This window comes from Oncorhynchus kisutch, linkage group LG23, assembly GCF_002021735.2.
Source record: "Oncorhynchus kisutch isolate 150728-3 linkage group LG23, Okis_V2, whole genome shotgun sequence".
In the NCBI taxonomy this organism is placed as follows: Eukaryota; Metazoa; Chordata; class Actinopteri; order Salmoniformes; family Salmonidae; genus Oncorhynchus; species Oncorhynchus kisutch.
In genome coordinates this window covers 30380144-30395600 of record NC_034196.2, presented here as the reverse complement: position 1 = coordinate 30395600, position 15457 = coordinate 30380144, and the positions used below count along the sequence as shown (strand labels likewise).

Below are 15457 nucleotides of genomic sequence, written 5' to 3'. Positions count from 1 at the left end.
TTAAATCTAGAATTGGCTTCCTATTTCGCAACAAAGCATCCTTCACTCATGCTGCCAAACATACCCTTGTAAAACTGACCATCCTACCAATCCTCGACTTTGGCGATGTCATTTACAAAATAGCCTCCAATACCTTACTCAACAAATTGGATGCAGTCTATCACAGTGCAATCCGTTTTATCACCAAAGCCCCATATACTACCCACCATTGCGACCTGTACGCTCTCGTTGGCTGGCCCTCGCTTCATACTCGTCGCCAAACCCACTGGCTCCATGTCATCTACAAGACCCTGCTAGGTAAAGTCCCCCCTTATCTCAGCTCGCTGGTCACCATAGCATCTCCCACATGTAGCACACGCTCCAGCAGGTATATCTCTCTAGTCACCCCCAAAACCAATTCTTTCTTTGGCCGCCTCTCCTTCCAGTTCTCTGCTGCCAATGACTGGAACGAACTACAAAAATCTCTGAAACTGGAAACACTTATCTCCCTCACTAGCTTTAAGCACCAACTGTCAGAGCAGCTCACAGATTACTGCACCTGTACATAGCCCACCTATAATTTAGCCCAAACAACTACCTCTTTCCCAACTGTATTTAATTTTAATTTATTTATTTATTTTGCTCCTTTGCACCCCATTATTTTTTTATTTCTACTTTGCACATTCTTCCATTGCAAAACTACCATTCCAGTATTTTACTTGCTATATTGTATTTACTTTGCCATCATGGCCTTTTTTGCCTTTACCTCCCTTCTCACCTCATTTGCTCACATTGTATATAGACTTGTTTATACTGCATTATTGACTGTATGTTTGTTTTTACTCCATGTGTAACTCTGTGTCGTTTTATCTGTCGAACTGCTTTGCTTTATCTTGGCCAGGTCGCAATTGTAAATGAGAACTTGTTCTCAACTTGCCTACCTGGTTAAATAAAGGTAAAATAAAAAATAAAAAATAAATGTCCACACCCCTACAAAGTCCCTCAGACGGTTCCGGTGGAAGGTAACCTAGCGGTTGGGCATTGGGCCTGTAACCGAAAGGTTGTTGGTTTGAATCTCCGAGCTGACAAAGTGAAATGTCTGTAGATGTGCCCTTGAGCAAGGCAGTTAACCCTTATTGTCCAAGGGCACCGTTCATAATGGCTGACCCTGGCTGTGACCCCACTCTCCGATTGTCTCATGCAGAGTGAGGCATGCAAAAAACACATTTCCAAGTCACGCCTGTGTATAATTTACACACTTGTGCATGTCTGAAATAGGACAAATATAAGCAATCAGAGTCGGTCCCAACCAAAGGCCTGAACACCACCCACTCAGGACAGAAAACAACCCTTACCAGCCTGGAACATGGAAAAAAACCAGGTGCTTCACTGTCAACTCCTCCCCACAGAACAGACACCCAATGATGGATCAAGGAGTGACATGTATCTGTTTGTAGCGATTTTTGCCTCCAGCTACACTCTTGGTGTTCCCCTGCAGAGGCAATGGTGAAAGGCGATAGGTCAGTCTCTGCCTACTCCCTAGCAGCTCTCTGAATGAGCCTGGTAGTACAGCATGGACCCCCTCCACTACCTGCTACAGCAGCCTGGTTGACTTTATGAAGGAAGCCTCCATGTCAGTCGCTGGCAGATTTCCACCCTGCCTCTTCTTCCAGATCACCCACCTCAGTGAACCCTGCTCTCACAAGCCTGGCCTGCAAGCTGGGTTGTGAAACAGTGGCTCCTCCATTATCCATGTTATCCATGAAACGTCTCTGTCAACAGCTTTTTCCACTACTAAAGCACAGCGTGGGAGAACAGAGTAATGACTGATCCAACAGTAACCTATCGTACCCAAGGTTGCCTGCTCTCCTCAGAACAGTCAATGCAGTGTCTCTCCAGCACAAGCCCTACTGATCCAGAAGCCTTTGTGCAGCTTGTAGACAGGAAAGCTCTCAGTCTGGATCTAATGTCCACCAGCCCTTGGCCCCCCTCATGCAAAGGGAGGTGTAACACTGCTGTCCATATGTGGACAGACCAAAATAAAGTGAGAGAGAGAGCATGTGGGTGGAATCCGGGTTTATCTTACTTACGGTGGTTGTTGTCAACATTTGAAGTGTGTGTGTTTGTTATGTGTGCGCAGCAGTAGTTATGTCTGGGAGCTGGGAAGGAGGGACGGACACTTAAAGGAAACTTGTCAGGAGTGCTGACATATTTTCGGACATTATGCTCTGGGAAGAATAAAGTGTCACATCTGCTCCTGCAACGCCCTCTACTGCTCATCCTGTGGCTCCTTGACCTGCCGCCACTCCCCAAGTACTCTTTCCCTCTCCCTCTCTCTCTACGTGTGTGTGTGATTGTGTGGGCGGAGACAGAGCGTGTTGGAGTCAGAGCAGATCCCCAAGAGCTGCAACCTGTTCCATAATCAAAACGTCTACAAATACTCAGCCCTGCCACCACACGCTGCCAGATCGTAATCTTTGCTCAGTCAGTCTACGTTTCTAGCCGTTTGTTACTATTCAGATCCTGTTATCCTGTTGTGCCTGTTTTCTTTGCCTGACACTGTTTTCCTCACCAGTACAGTTCTGCTCGCTATGACTCTGGTCCCTGTCTCCAGTCCCACGTCTCGTCATCCTGCTACTCTGTCCTGGATTCCCCACTCTACTACTCCCTTGGATTCCCCTCCGGACCTGTCTCAACCCCTCTCGCTCCAGGCCTCAGCCTCCGCACCTGGTTTCCAGCCCGAGCTTCCCCTGACCTGCACTCCATCTCCCGCTGTGTTCCAATAAATACCATGGTTACTTCATCCCAGTCTCCTTGTCTGAGTCTGCTCTTGGGTTCCCCTGTTCCACTCAGCGTAACAGTATAATCTGGAAAAAGAGATGAACCCAGCAGACTCTACTACTCTCCACCAAACCCTCGCCGGCCAAGGCGCCCAGCTCGAGCAACATGACCAAGCCCTGTAGACCCTTCTGGAACACATCAAGGAGTTTTCACAGAGCCTGTCTGACCTACACTGCCGACCCTTCGCACAGAGCTCACAACCAGTTCCAAGTCCTTCTCCTCCACTCCGGGAGCCATTTGTTACAACTCCTGAGCATTACGATGGCATCCTCAGAGCTAGCAGAGCACTTTTCGTGCAATGTTCACTAGTATTTGAGCAACAGCCCTACTCTTATGCTAGTAAACGGGCCAAGATTTCCTTTCTGATTGGCTGCCTCCATGGAGCAGCGCTTTCCTGGGCCACGACGGTGTGGGAGAGACAGTCCCCCACCTGCTTCTCCTACTCCAGATTCACGGAGGAGATGAAGAAAGTCTTCGACCACCCGGTCTGAGGTAAGGATGCCGCTAAACGACTCCTGTCCATCCGTAAAGGCCCCCATAGTGTTGCTGAGATGGCATGTGAGTTTTGCACCCTCGCTGCTGAGAGCGGTTGGAATGAGGAGGCCCTTCAGGGAGCATTCCGGAACGCGCTCACTGAGACCCTCAAGGACGAGTTGGTGTCCAGGGATGAGCCTGATGGACTCTCTCGCTATCTGCATCGACAACTGTCTCCGTGTGTGTCAGAGGGAGAGGGTAGGTAGTGTTGCATGTCGAATAACATCTGCTTCAGTGCCTTTTCCTACTTCTCCTACTGCATCCCATCCGCAGGCTCGTCCAGATCCTGAACCCATGCAGCTCGGCTGGGCCCGACCCTCTCGAGAGGAGAGGCAATGACGAATCTGCGCTAGGAGCTGCCTATACTGTGGCCAGGTTGGTCACTTTGTCTCCACTTGTTCCCTGCGTCCCGCAAAAGAGGGGGCTCGGCAGTAGTGGGGGATATATACTGTTGAGCCAAATCGCCTGCCCATTTTCCGCCAGACCCCTGCTTGAAGGCAGCATTTTGTGGCACAGCCAGGTTTTTCCTTTGTCTGCTGTCATCAATTCGGGTCACCAACGAGAGCTTCCTGGACCGAGGTGTCATTACCCAGTTTGGCCTGGACACGGTCCCACTTGATTCACCCCTCGATGCCAACGCTCTCAATGAACAGCTCCTCTCAATGAACAGACATCATTTTAACAGTTTTCTATCTAAATCTACCAATTATATGCATATCCTAGCTTCTGGGCCTGAGAAACAGGCAGTTTAATTTGGGCACGCTTTTCATCCGGACGTGAAAATACTGCCCCCTACCCAAGAGAGGTTAAACTCAGTTTTTCACAATTCCAAGAGAGGTTAAACTCAGTTTTTCACAATTCCTGACATTTAATCGGAATAAAAATGCCCTGTCTTATGTCAGTTAGGATCACCACTTTATTTTAAGAATGTGAAATGTCAGAATAATAGTAGAGAGAATGATTTATTTCAGCTTTTATATCTATCATCACACTCCCAGTGGGTCAGACGTTTACATACACTCAATTAGTATTTGGTAGCATTGCCTTTAAATTGTTTAACTTGGGTCAAACATTTCTGGTAGCCTTCCACAAGCTTCCCACAATAAGTTGGGTGAATTTTGGCCCATTCCGCCTGACAGAGCTGGTGTAGCTGAGTCAGGTTTGTAGGCCTCCTTGCTCGCACACGATTTTTCAGTTCTGCCCACACATTTTCTATAGGATTGAGGTGAGGACTTTGTGATGGCCTCTCCATTACCTTGACTTTGTTGTCCTTAAGCCATGTTGCCACAAATTTGGAAGTATGCTTGGGGTTATTTTCCACTTGGAAGACGCATTTGCGACCAAGCATTAACTTCCTGACTGATGTCTTGAGATGTTGCTTCAATATATCCACATACTTTTCCTACCTCATGATGCCATCTATTTTGTGAAGTGCACCAGTCCCTCCTGCAGCAATGCACCCCATGCTGCCATCCCCATGCTTCACGGTTGGGATGGTGTTCTTCGGCTTGCAAGCCTCCCCCTTTTTCCTTCAAACATAACGATGGTCATTATGGCCAAACAGTTCTATTTTTGTTTCATCAGACCAGTGGACATTTCTCCAAAAAGTACGATCCTTGTCCCCATTTGCAGTTGCAAATGGTAGTCTGGATTTTTTGTGGCGGTTTTGAAGCGGCCTAACAGGTTATGTCGATATAGGACTTGTTTTACTGTGGATATAGAACATTTTGTACCTGTTTCCTCCCGCATCCTCACAAGGTAATTTGCACCGAAGTACGTTTGTGTTGAGGAGACAGAACACGTCTCCTTCCCGAGCAGTATGACGGCTGCGTGGTCCCATGGTGTTTATACTTGCGTGCTATTGTTTGTATCGATGAACATGGTACCTTCAGGCATTTGGAAATTGCTCCCAAGGATGAACCAGACTTGTGGAGGTCTTAGCTGATTTCTTTGATTTTCCCATGATGTCAAGCAAAGAGGCACTGAGTTTGAAGGTAGGCCTTGAAATACATCCACAGGTAAACCTCCAATTGACTCAAATTATTTCAATTAGCCTATCAGAAGCTTCTAAAGACATGACATAACTGTTTAAAGGCACAGTCAACTTAGTGTATGTAAAATTCTGACTCACTGGAACTGTGATGCAGTGAATTATAAGTGAAATAATCTGTCTGTAAACAATTGTTGGAAAAATTACTTGTCATGCACAAAGTAGATGTTCTAACCGACTTGCCTAAACTATAGTTTGTTAACAAGGAATTTGTGGAGTGGCTGAAAAACAAGAAAAACGTACTGAAGTCCTCATATTTCTGAGTAATATTCCTTGAATTATTCTTTGATGTAAGGTCTAATGGTAAATGTTATTCATACTACACATGGCGTACTGTACTGTATATGCTTGGCCTCTAAATGTGCATCTCTGAGCTAAAATTAACTCAATAATTTATTTCTGGGACTCATTGCCTCATTGTCTCTTCGCTTCTTAATAGCTGTATAACAGTTGTCTTGAGAACAACTTTTAGTATTCCGAGTGGATTCATTTATGGTCTTATAGCATTCTAAAATTATGGAGTCAGATTGAATACTATATATCATGGTTATATTCCTCCTACACTAATTTCTGTCATCCTCAGTCGAAGTGGATTTTCACTAATCTGCACACACACACGCACACACACACCCTCACCCCACCCTCCCTCCCTCTCTCACCTGTAGCACGGCGCTCTGGTCAAAGTTGTATGCGCTGGGTCGTCCCTCCAGGGTAGAGAAGGCCACATTGCCCCCGGTCAGAGGGGAGATGTCACTGAACTCGTCGTTGCAGACTGCCATCCTCTCATCGTCCCCTGGGCGAATGTATCCCTTGTCGTTCTTCCCATAGGTCTTGGTACAGGAGGCGCTGTAGTACTGGTAGGGGATCCATGGTCCATCCTCACTTGTTCGCTTGTAGATGGCAAAGCTCTCCGGTCGACTGGTGTAGAACTTGAGGCTCACGTAGGTGATCTCAAAGGCTTTGCCTGTGGAGATACAGGAGTCAGTCTACTATAGTGTGGAGGGGATGCAGGAATTGGTCTACAGTAACGTTATGTAGGGGGGATGTGCCTGTGAGCTATCGTCACGTGACATTGGGCATTGCCCCCCAATTCCCAAGGGTTTCTGTCGGACACCACTAATTTGTGTAGGTCTATGTGACGCCCTTCAGATGAAAAACAATAAATATATGTATATCTCTAAACTAGGGACAAAATGAAAGCGCAACTGTATAAAAAAAACTGTATTAGTAGCCTAGTAGCCTGGTGGTCTCGTAGCCTAGTAGCCTGGTGGTCTCGTAGCCTAGTAGCCTGGTGGTCTCGTAGCCTAGTAGCCTGGTGGTCTCGTAGCCTAGTAGCCTGGTGGTCTTGTAGCCTAGTAGCCTGGTGGTCTTGTAGCCTAGTAGCCTGGTGGTCTTGTAGCCTAGTAGCCTGGTGGTCTAGTAGCCTGTTGGTCTGGTGGTCTAGTAGCCTGGTGACCTGGTGGTCTAGTAACCTAGTAGCCTGGTGGTCTAGTAACCTGGTGGCCTGGTGGTCTAGTAATCTAGTAGTCTACTGCTACAATGGGAGAGGTTGGAAAGAAGTGGGTAACCTATACAACATGAATCATCTCATCAGTTGGTTAGATGAACAACAACAATGGGGGATCAGCTTATTTTCCCAGAAATATACAAATCTCCTCTAATCTCTCATTACATGCACTGGTATGAGACCAGCCATGAACCATGGGTCAGCCAAACATACATGTCTGTTTTGATAGCTACACTAATAACATTAAGCAACTTAAGCCTTTGGAAAGCAAACAGCCAGACAACATCGCAGAGCATTCAGGGGCTTCCTGTGGGACCGATTTAGCAAAACCTCACATCTGAACGGCGGCATGGTTTCCAGACAGGCAAGAAGGCACACACCTCAGCAAGGGCCCTGATTAGTGGGTATGCTGAGCACACAACGGTGGGCCTCAAAGGTAAACCAACCAACCAATAAACAAACAAACAATCATAACATCCAACGCCTTCAAGTGGGGACTGTGCATGCCATGGAATTAAAGATGTCATTGATTTGTTGATGTACCTCTAGTGCCTTATTAAACATCTATCAGGCTGGAGAGGAGGAGATAAAGGGATAAATAGATAAACAGATGGAGACGGAGGGATAGAGAGAGAGTGTGTTTGTGGATGAGAGAGACAGAGAGAGAGAGGGGGGGCATGAATAGAGAGAGAGAGAGTGTGTTTGTGGATGAGAGAGACAGAGAGAGAGAGGGGGGGCATGAATAGAGAGAGAGAGTGTGTTTGTGGATGAGAGAGAGAGAGAGAGAGAGAGAGAGAGAGAGAGAGAGAGAGAGAGAGAGAGAGAGAGAGAGAGAGAGAGAGAGAGAGAGAGAGAGAGAGAGAGAGAGAGAGAGAGAGAGAGAGAGAGAGAGAGAGAGAGAGAGAGAGAGAGAGAGAGAGAGAGAGAGAGAGAGAGAGAGAGAGAGAGAGAGAGAGAGAGAGAGAGAGAGCGGGCGGGTGGATGAAGACTCACACTTTTATCTCAGGGATTTTGTATGCTTCTCAACTCAACTAAATTATTTCATTATTTCATTAAAACACTCCTTATAAAAGGAAAAAGCCAAAGCTGAGAAAAGCTAAATTCAACCCCTGTCTGGTGGATCCCCGGCAAAGACGAGATTTCCTCTGAATTTCCTTCGTGGGGGTGTCTGAGGGGGATTTGGCAGGCTCTGGAAACTTCTAGCTGTAATTGGTGTTGTCTAATTGAGGCACTGGGGTGAGCAGCCATTTTTTGTCATTTTGTTTGAGCTGCATACTAAGTGGAGTAAGGAGTCTCACAAGCCGGGTTCAATTAAACCATGAAGGCACTATATTTCTGCATATTGCACAATCTACATGCTTGCATGGCCACTTGTGGCTGCTCTGCTGCTTGATGGGCTCTCCACCCTGAGAAGATGCTGAGAATTAGTGCGTGTTTTCATCCCACATTTTTCTTGATATGTAAACTGTAAAGGTGTATGATTATTGACCTGGATGTGTGTGAATTGGAGTTGATTTAATGTTGAGCATCAACCACCCTCATCCAAACAGAGCAGAGCATCCAAAACACTGGTTAGGAACACTAGCTTCCTCTTGTAGTTCATCCATTTTCTATACCACTGAGCATTATGCCAATCTCATTTCCTCTTTGTTGACCTAGTAGGCAACAACAAGACCCTACACCCTACACTATCTAGAGGGCCCTACATATAGGACTCTTGTCCCTTAGGCCTTAGTTGAACCCTTTAAGTAGAATACCCCCAACACTGATATGAAGCCTAATGACATCTGTCTACTCCTGTCTGCCAAGGTATCAGACATCTTCACATTACTCTCATCGTTCCAGACATCCTATTTTTTAGTTTCGAGACACCCTCTCTTGTCTTTCCAGACATTCTCTCTTGTTTTTCCAACTCAGCAACATTATCTCTCCCAAAGCAGCACTCAAATCATTTAAGTTTCATTTACTCTCCGCATGAGGTGAGTTTAGTCCAGCTGGAACGGATACAAAAGAGAAAAGGAGTGTTTGTGTCCCCTGTGATGATGTTCAGTCTAATTGAGAGGTGTGTTTTTCTCTGATGAGTCTGCTTAGTCCATCCGTCAGTAGAAGGGCCTGTATATTGTGCATGCAGTATGTGTGTTTTCTGCAAGTATTTCTATCAGTATCTCTAGTTGGCCCATTTACCTACGGATCCATTTAGCTATGGATCCATTTACCTATGGATCAATTTACCTAGAGATCAATTTACCTATGGATCCCAATAACATGGAATATCAAATGATAGAACAATTATTCTGTGTTCAATGTTCAATCTGTGTTCACTCTCCAAACTGAGCAGAAGTGAAACAGTTTAGCTGAGGAGCTGAATCATAATGAATGTGTTGAGTATGAATGACCTTTGACCCCTTTCCAGCCAACCCACCTGTTCATAATACAGCCATGTGTCCCACCCGCCTGGGCTCTGATCTGATTGGCCCACACCTAGACTAAGCTCAACATCACCACACTAGACTCAATATTTACTAGGCTACACTGGATGTTTACAGGATGCTCATTTTCTCTATTCGGTTTGAGAGTTTGGGGAGAGTTCTCTTTTTGTAGATGATCTTTACCATTACCAGGAATGACGTCACTGAACTGTCTGTGCCTGAAAAAGAAAGTGTAAGGTCTTGGTCACAGATGATCAGACAGTATATGGCCATTGTGTGATTCTGCCCCAGAAACATTTTAGCTTTATCTATTTGTTTTAGCATTGAAATCTCTTGTAACCAGGTACAGTATCCGTAAACCGTAGTAAGAGTGTGTTCACAGTTGTGTATGTAGACAGTTGTGTATGTAGACTGTTGTGTATGTAGACTGTTGTGTATGTTCAGTAGTTTTCCCTCTGCACTGCATTGTTCCTTCAGCAAAGGTCATTAGAGCCAGTCTGTGAGTGTGTTGAGCCAGTCTGTGAGTGTGTTGAGTCAGTCTCTGAGTGTGTTGATTCAGTCTGTGAGCGTGTTGAGTCAGTATGTGAGTGTGTTGAGCCAGTCTGTGAGCGTGTTGAGTCAGTCTGTGAGTATGTTGAGTCAAGTCTCTGAGTGTGTTGAGTCAGTCTCTGAGTGTGTTGATTCACTCTGTGAGTGTGTTGAGCCAGTCTGTGAGTGTGTTGAGTCACTCTGTGAGTGTGTTGAGTCACTCTGTGAGTGTGTTGCATCAGTCTGTGAGTGTGTTGAGCCAGTCTGTGAGTGTGTTGAGCCAGTCTGTGAGTGTGTTGCATCAGTCTGTGAGTGTGTTGAGCCAGTCTGTGAGTGTGTTGAATCAGTCTGTGAGTGTGTTGAATCAGTCTGTGAGTGTGTTGAGTGTGTCGAGTCAGTCTGTGAGTATGTTGAGCTAGTCTGTGAGTGTGTTGAATGTCGAGTCAGTCTGTGAGTGTGTTACTGTGCCAACTATGGGAGGCTCTTATCCTTCTCTTACATCTGAGAGAGGAAATGTTTTTCTTTTAGCATCAATCAATGAAAACCAGCTGCAGACAAAAAGCTGTGTGTGTGTGTGTGTGTGTGTGTCTTGGGAACAAACTGACCCCAATTACATACCACCAGACCTCCCAGCGCTCATCTTTTTTTCTTCTTCCTCATCATGTTTTGTTTACTCCCCCTCCTCCTTCATCTCCCCCCTACCTCTGCACAGACACATTTCGGACCTGGCTGAACTGTGTGTCTCTGTGTCCTGCTGGTGTGTTTCTCTGTGTTTATCGTCCCAGCGACCCCCTCGGAGACGGAGGGGTCTTGTTTTGTTTGGAGAGCCAAAGGAAAACAGACAGAAGGGCAGCCCAGGCAGGCCCCCCTAGTGGAACACAGATGGGACACGGTCAGGTTGTATTCAATATGGAGGAAGAAGAAACACTGTGACCCTGGTTCTGTGAGAGACACAGGATGGGGGATGTTGACTTGAATAAAACGTCTTTCAGTTGTTACAAAAACAACAGAAACCTCTCTCCAGTCCAGGCGGAGGTTACTCTCAGAATAACTCTGAAGAGAAAGAGACAGAGTACCCAGAGGCTAAAGACTGAACAATGTGACCATACAGTGTAAGGTAGTATGGTCTTCCTGGACTAAGGTCTACTAGACCAAGGACTGGTGTGTTCGAATAACACATCACCAGACATTCCCCAGCCTCTCTTCTCTCTGAGAAGTAACCAGAGATTATGACCAACAAAGCCATAGAGCACTGCTCTCCTCCTTCCTCCTAGTAAAAATCAATATCTGCAGACAGACAGACGAGTTTCCTGCTCCAAGACCTTATGATTTAAACACTTCTTTCTTCCACAGACAGTCAGTCATACACTATGACATTTCAAAGACCTGTCATCGTTTTCTCTCTCTTTTGAAGCGAAACCTTTTTTTTTCTCAGGTTGGAATTTTTGTTACACCTACAATAGAGCGGAAGTTGGTTATACTCAGAGTTGTCAGAAGAAAGAATTCCCTGACTAGGCTCTCAGCTGGCTCCATCCTGTTTGACTGATGTATGTGAGCTCACTCTGCACACACATGTCACACACACACAAGATGAATAGGAGGAAAAGCTAGTTTTTATAAAGTGGGTGTACTGAAGGGCTACATCCCAAACGGCACCCTATTCCCTGTATGGTGCACTTCTTCTGACGGGAGCCCTATGGGTCTGGTTAAAAGTAGTGCACTATAAAGGGTGTCATTTGGGAGGTAGCCTTAGAGATCTTGAGGGAGAAAGGTAAGGGTCATAGTCATTTGCTTCCTCTACAGTCACAATGGACTCTGACATGATTGATTGATGTATAATCTCTGTCCCAATTAATATTTAACAACATCATTGATTTTGGCCTAATGTCATCCTACTTGAAATCCTACTCCCACTTATTTAGCAGGACTTAAAAGTGGGCTCCATGGTGGTGAAACTGTCACATCCGTTTGCAAACAACCAACAGTTTCCATCTGACATCATTGCACACCATGCAGAGTGTGCACTAGGACTGTATCATCTTTACCACAGTCCTGGATGCTGATTTCCTTAAAACAAATACGAAATGCGTCTGCGGTAGCCAGTGGCGCTGTTTCGCCTAGCGATGATCTCAGTTTTAAGTCACTTTGAGAAATCAGAACAATTCTAAGGTTATGTGGCCACAGTGGTTGTCATGTACTGTATGTCATGGATGGCATTAGTTGATATTATGCCATCACATGGTTGAACCATAAGTAATAAAAGGCCTGTTCTGTAGCCTGACTGTGGTAGTGGTAGAAATGGCATCTTTCTATCTTCTTCTCCTTCCTCCTTCTCTGCTCTCCTGGAAGTGGATTAGGTACTGTAGTACTGTAGTATACTTCTTCTCCTTCCTCCTTCTCTGCTCTCCTGGAAGTGGATTAGGTACTGTAGTACTGTAGTATACTTCTTCTCCTTCCTCCTTCTCTGCTCTCCTGGAAGTGGATTAGGTACTGTAGTACTGTAGTATACTTCTTCTCCTTCCTCCTTCTCTGCTCTCCTGGAAGTGGATTAGGTACTGTAGTACTGTAGTATACTTCTTGTCCTTCCTCCTTCTCTGCTCTCCTGGAAGTGGATTAGGTACTGTAGTACTGTAGTATACTTCTTCTCCTTCCTCCTTCTCTGCTCTCCTGGAAGTGGATTAGGTACTGTAGTACTGTAGTATACTTCTTCTCCTTCCTCCTTCTCTGCTCTCCTGGAAGTGGATTAGGTACTGTAGTACTGTAGTATACTTCTTCTCCTTCCTCCTTCTCTGCTCTCCTGGAAGTGGATTAGGTACTGTAGTACTGTAGTATACTTATTTTCTTCTTTTTATTTTTTCTATGTATTTAACCTTTATTTAATTAGGCAAGTCAGATTTGTATTTGTTCTTGCGGGGACGGGGGCTGGAATAAAAAAATGAAAAGAAAAAAAAATATAGGACTAAACACACATCACGACAAGTCAGACAACATAACACTACATAAAGAGAGACCTAAGACAACAACATAGCAAGGCAGCAACACATGACAACACAGCATGGTAGCAACACAACATGACCACAACATGGTAGCAGCACAAAACATGGTACAAACATTATTGGGCACAGACAACAGCAGAAAGGGCAAGAAGGTAGAGACAACAATACATCACACAAAGCAGCCATAACTGTCAGTAAGTGTGTCCATGATTGAGACTTTGAATGAAGAGATTGAGATAAAACTGTCCAGTTTGAGTGTTTGTTGCAGCTCGTTCCATTCGCTAGCTGCAGCGAACTGAAAAGAGGAGCGATCCAGGGATGTGTGTGCTTCGGGGACCTTTAACAGAATGTGACTGGCAGAACGGGTGTTGTATGTGGAGGATGAGGGCTGCAATAGATTTCTCAGATAGGGGGGAGTGAGGCCTAAGAGGGTTTTATAAATAACCATCAACCAGTGGGTCTTGCGACGGGTATACAGAGATGACCCGTTTACAGAGGAGTATAGAGTGCAGTGATGGGTCCTATAAGGAGCATTGGTGGCAAATCTGATGGCCGAATGGTAAAGAACATCTAGCCGCTCGAGAGCACCCTTACCTGCCAATTTATAAATATGTCTCCGTAATCTTAATCATGGTAGCTTGGTAGCTGGGTTGAAAGAGGAGCGATTATGATATATGAAACCAAGTCTAGATTTAATTTTAGCCTGCAGCTTTGATATGTGCTGAGAGTAGGACAGTGTACCGTCTAGCCATACTCCCAAGTACTTGTATGGGGTGACTAAGTCAAGCTCTAAACCCTCAGAGGTTGTAATCACACCTGTGGGAAGTATGGCTAGACGGTACACTGCCTTTACTAGTATACTATCTATTGTCCTCCCTTCCGTTTAGGCCAACACCTTAAATATGAGTTAGATGTGCTCTATTGAATGTGATCTACTCTACTGGATGCATCCGGACCACTTTGAAAGGTTTCCAGACAGACTCTGAGCCTCACGGCTACATGCTTGCAATTACTCCAACAATGTGACACTAAGCCATGTCTGGGGCAACGGGCGATGGGCAGGATGGTGTTTTCTGAAGAGAAGCTTTGAGTGACTAGTGTGTGTCATCAGTGGAGGAATTCAGAATGCTGAGGTTGTGAGGGACGTGTTCTGCTTTAGATACTTTTTCTCAGGGTGATTGGCACGTAATAGTCAAATCTTTTTCTGTCATTTAACTTCTCATAGTCAAGTCACTTTACATAATTGAACTCCTCATTGTCAAGTCTCTTTCTCTTTCTGTCATTGAACATTTCATCGTCAAATCTGTGAATTATTAAAATGCTGCGACAATGCAGGGTTGTAATGGATGTAGCATGGCCTATAGGCAGGTGAACTCAACAAAGAGTTTTTGCAGTGCCTTGTAATTTTAAAGAAGTGTAGGTTAAATATTAATGTTCAAGGCAGAACTAAACAAAAGGACAAGTCTGTAGCCTGTGTAACCTATGACATGAAATACAAATAATTGAACATAATAACACCACTTGAGGATTCACCTATCACAACTTAACATGAACACAACCTCGGGGTACAAATGGAAGCCTATGGAAGCCTATGGAAGCCTATGGAAGCTTATGAGAAGGGAGAGCTTAAGCTTCAATTTTATCCAGGTGCATGCAGGTGAGCTTGTATAGTTAGACCTGGACCAGGACTCTTCAAACTCAACTAATTGTGAACAATTTTGTACTTTTTACAGATGTGCAGGGTGAGACATAAAGAGAGTTTCGGTCTTACTGAGGTGCAGGGTGAGGTTTACAGAGTTAGGGTGCTGGACTCCGTAGAACATGGACTGGCTCTGCCACCAGGTGGGTTCCTCATCCGTGTGGAAGTCCGTCAGCAGGCTGGCATTGTGGCTGAGGCCCGGGTCCGACACTCTACAGTGGTGGCAGGACCGCGTCGAGCCCGTCTGCATGCAGTAGTCCTCCGGGGGCGAACCGCACACGTTAGAGGCCATGACCGTGCGGTTGAAGGCTGCGTTCTCAAACTTGGGCATGCAGCGGCTTGGGACACCCTCCTTGTCATCGTAGCAGGAGTCCATGGCCCCATGAATGAGGGAGAGGGAGTGGAGGAGGAGGGTGAGGAGGAGTGGGGTGGTCAGTGGGGTATCCATGTCCAGGAAAAGTCACATACAGACTCACACACACACACACCCAAACACACTATTAGAGTAATCCCGCAGATGTCTCAGAGAAGTCTATTTTCCTGTTTTTTCCCTCTCTTTCTCTCTGTCCCTCTCTCTTTCCTTGTCCCTCTCTCTTTCTCTCTGTCCCTCTCTCTTTCCTTGTCCCTTTCTTCTCCAACATGTGTTCCCCCTCTGTGAACTAAGTGAAGTTACTGGGTGAACCCCTCTCACCAGGGATAGGAGGAGAGAGACATGGGAGGGAGGGACAGACAGACAGAGGGGGTAGGAATGAGAGGGAAGTGGGGGCATGTACACTCCCCCTCCTGCTGGCCACAGCAAGTACTAATGTCCCCAGTGCAATGCAATGACGCGGATTCACAGTAAAACCATGGTCATGTTCATTAGGGCACACCATGGCAAGAGAACATAAATCT

General features: G+C 45.7%; 1 protein-coding gene across 1 annotated transcript in view; it reads right to left on the bottom strand.

Moving 5' to 3' along the window:
- The window catches only part of LOC109868813 (laminin subunit gamma-3-like), a 103160-nt gene extending 87964 nt beyond the window's left edge, over positions 1–15196 (bottom strand). Inside the window, exons 1-2 of the mRNA XM_031802655.1 lie at positions 14636–15196; positions 6064–6368 (exon numbers count right to left, since the gene is read on the bottom strand). Coding sequence (XP_031658515.1) covers positions 6064–6368; positions 14636–15011 — 681 coding nt within the window. The 5' untranslated portion in view covers positions 15012–15196. The remainder of the gene's footprint in view (positions 1–6063; positions 6369–14635) is intronic.
- Positions 15197–15457: the final 261 nt, after the last annotated feature.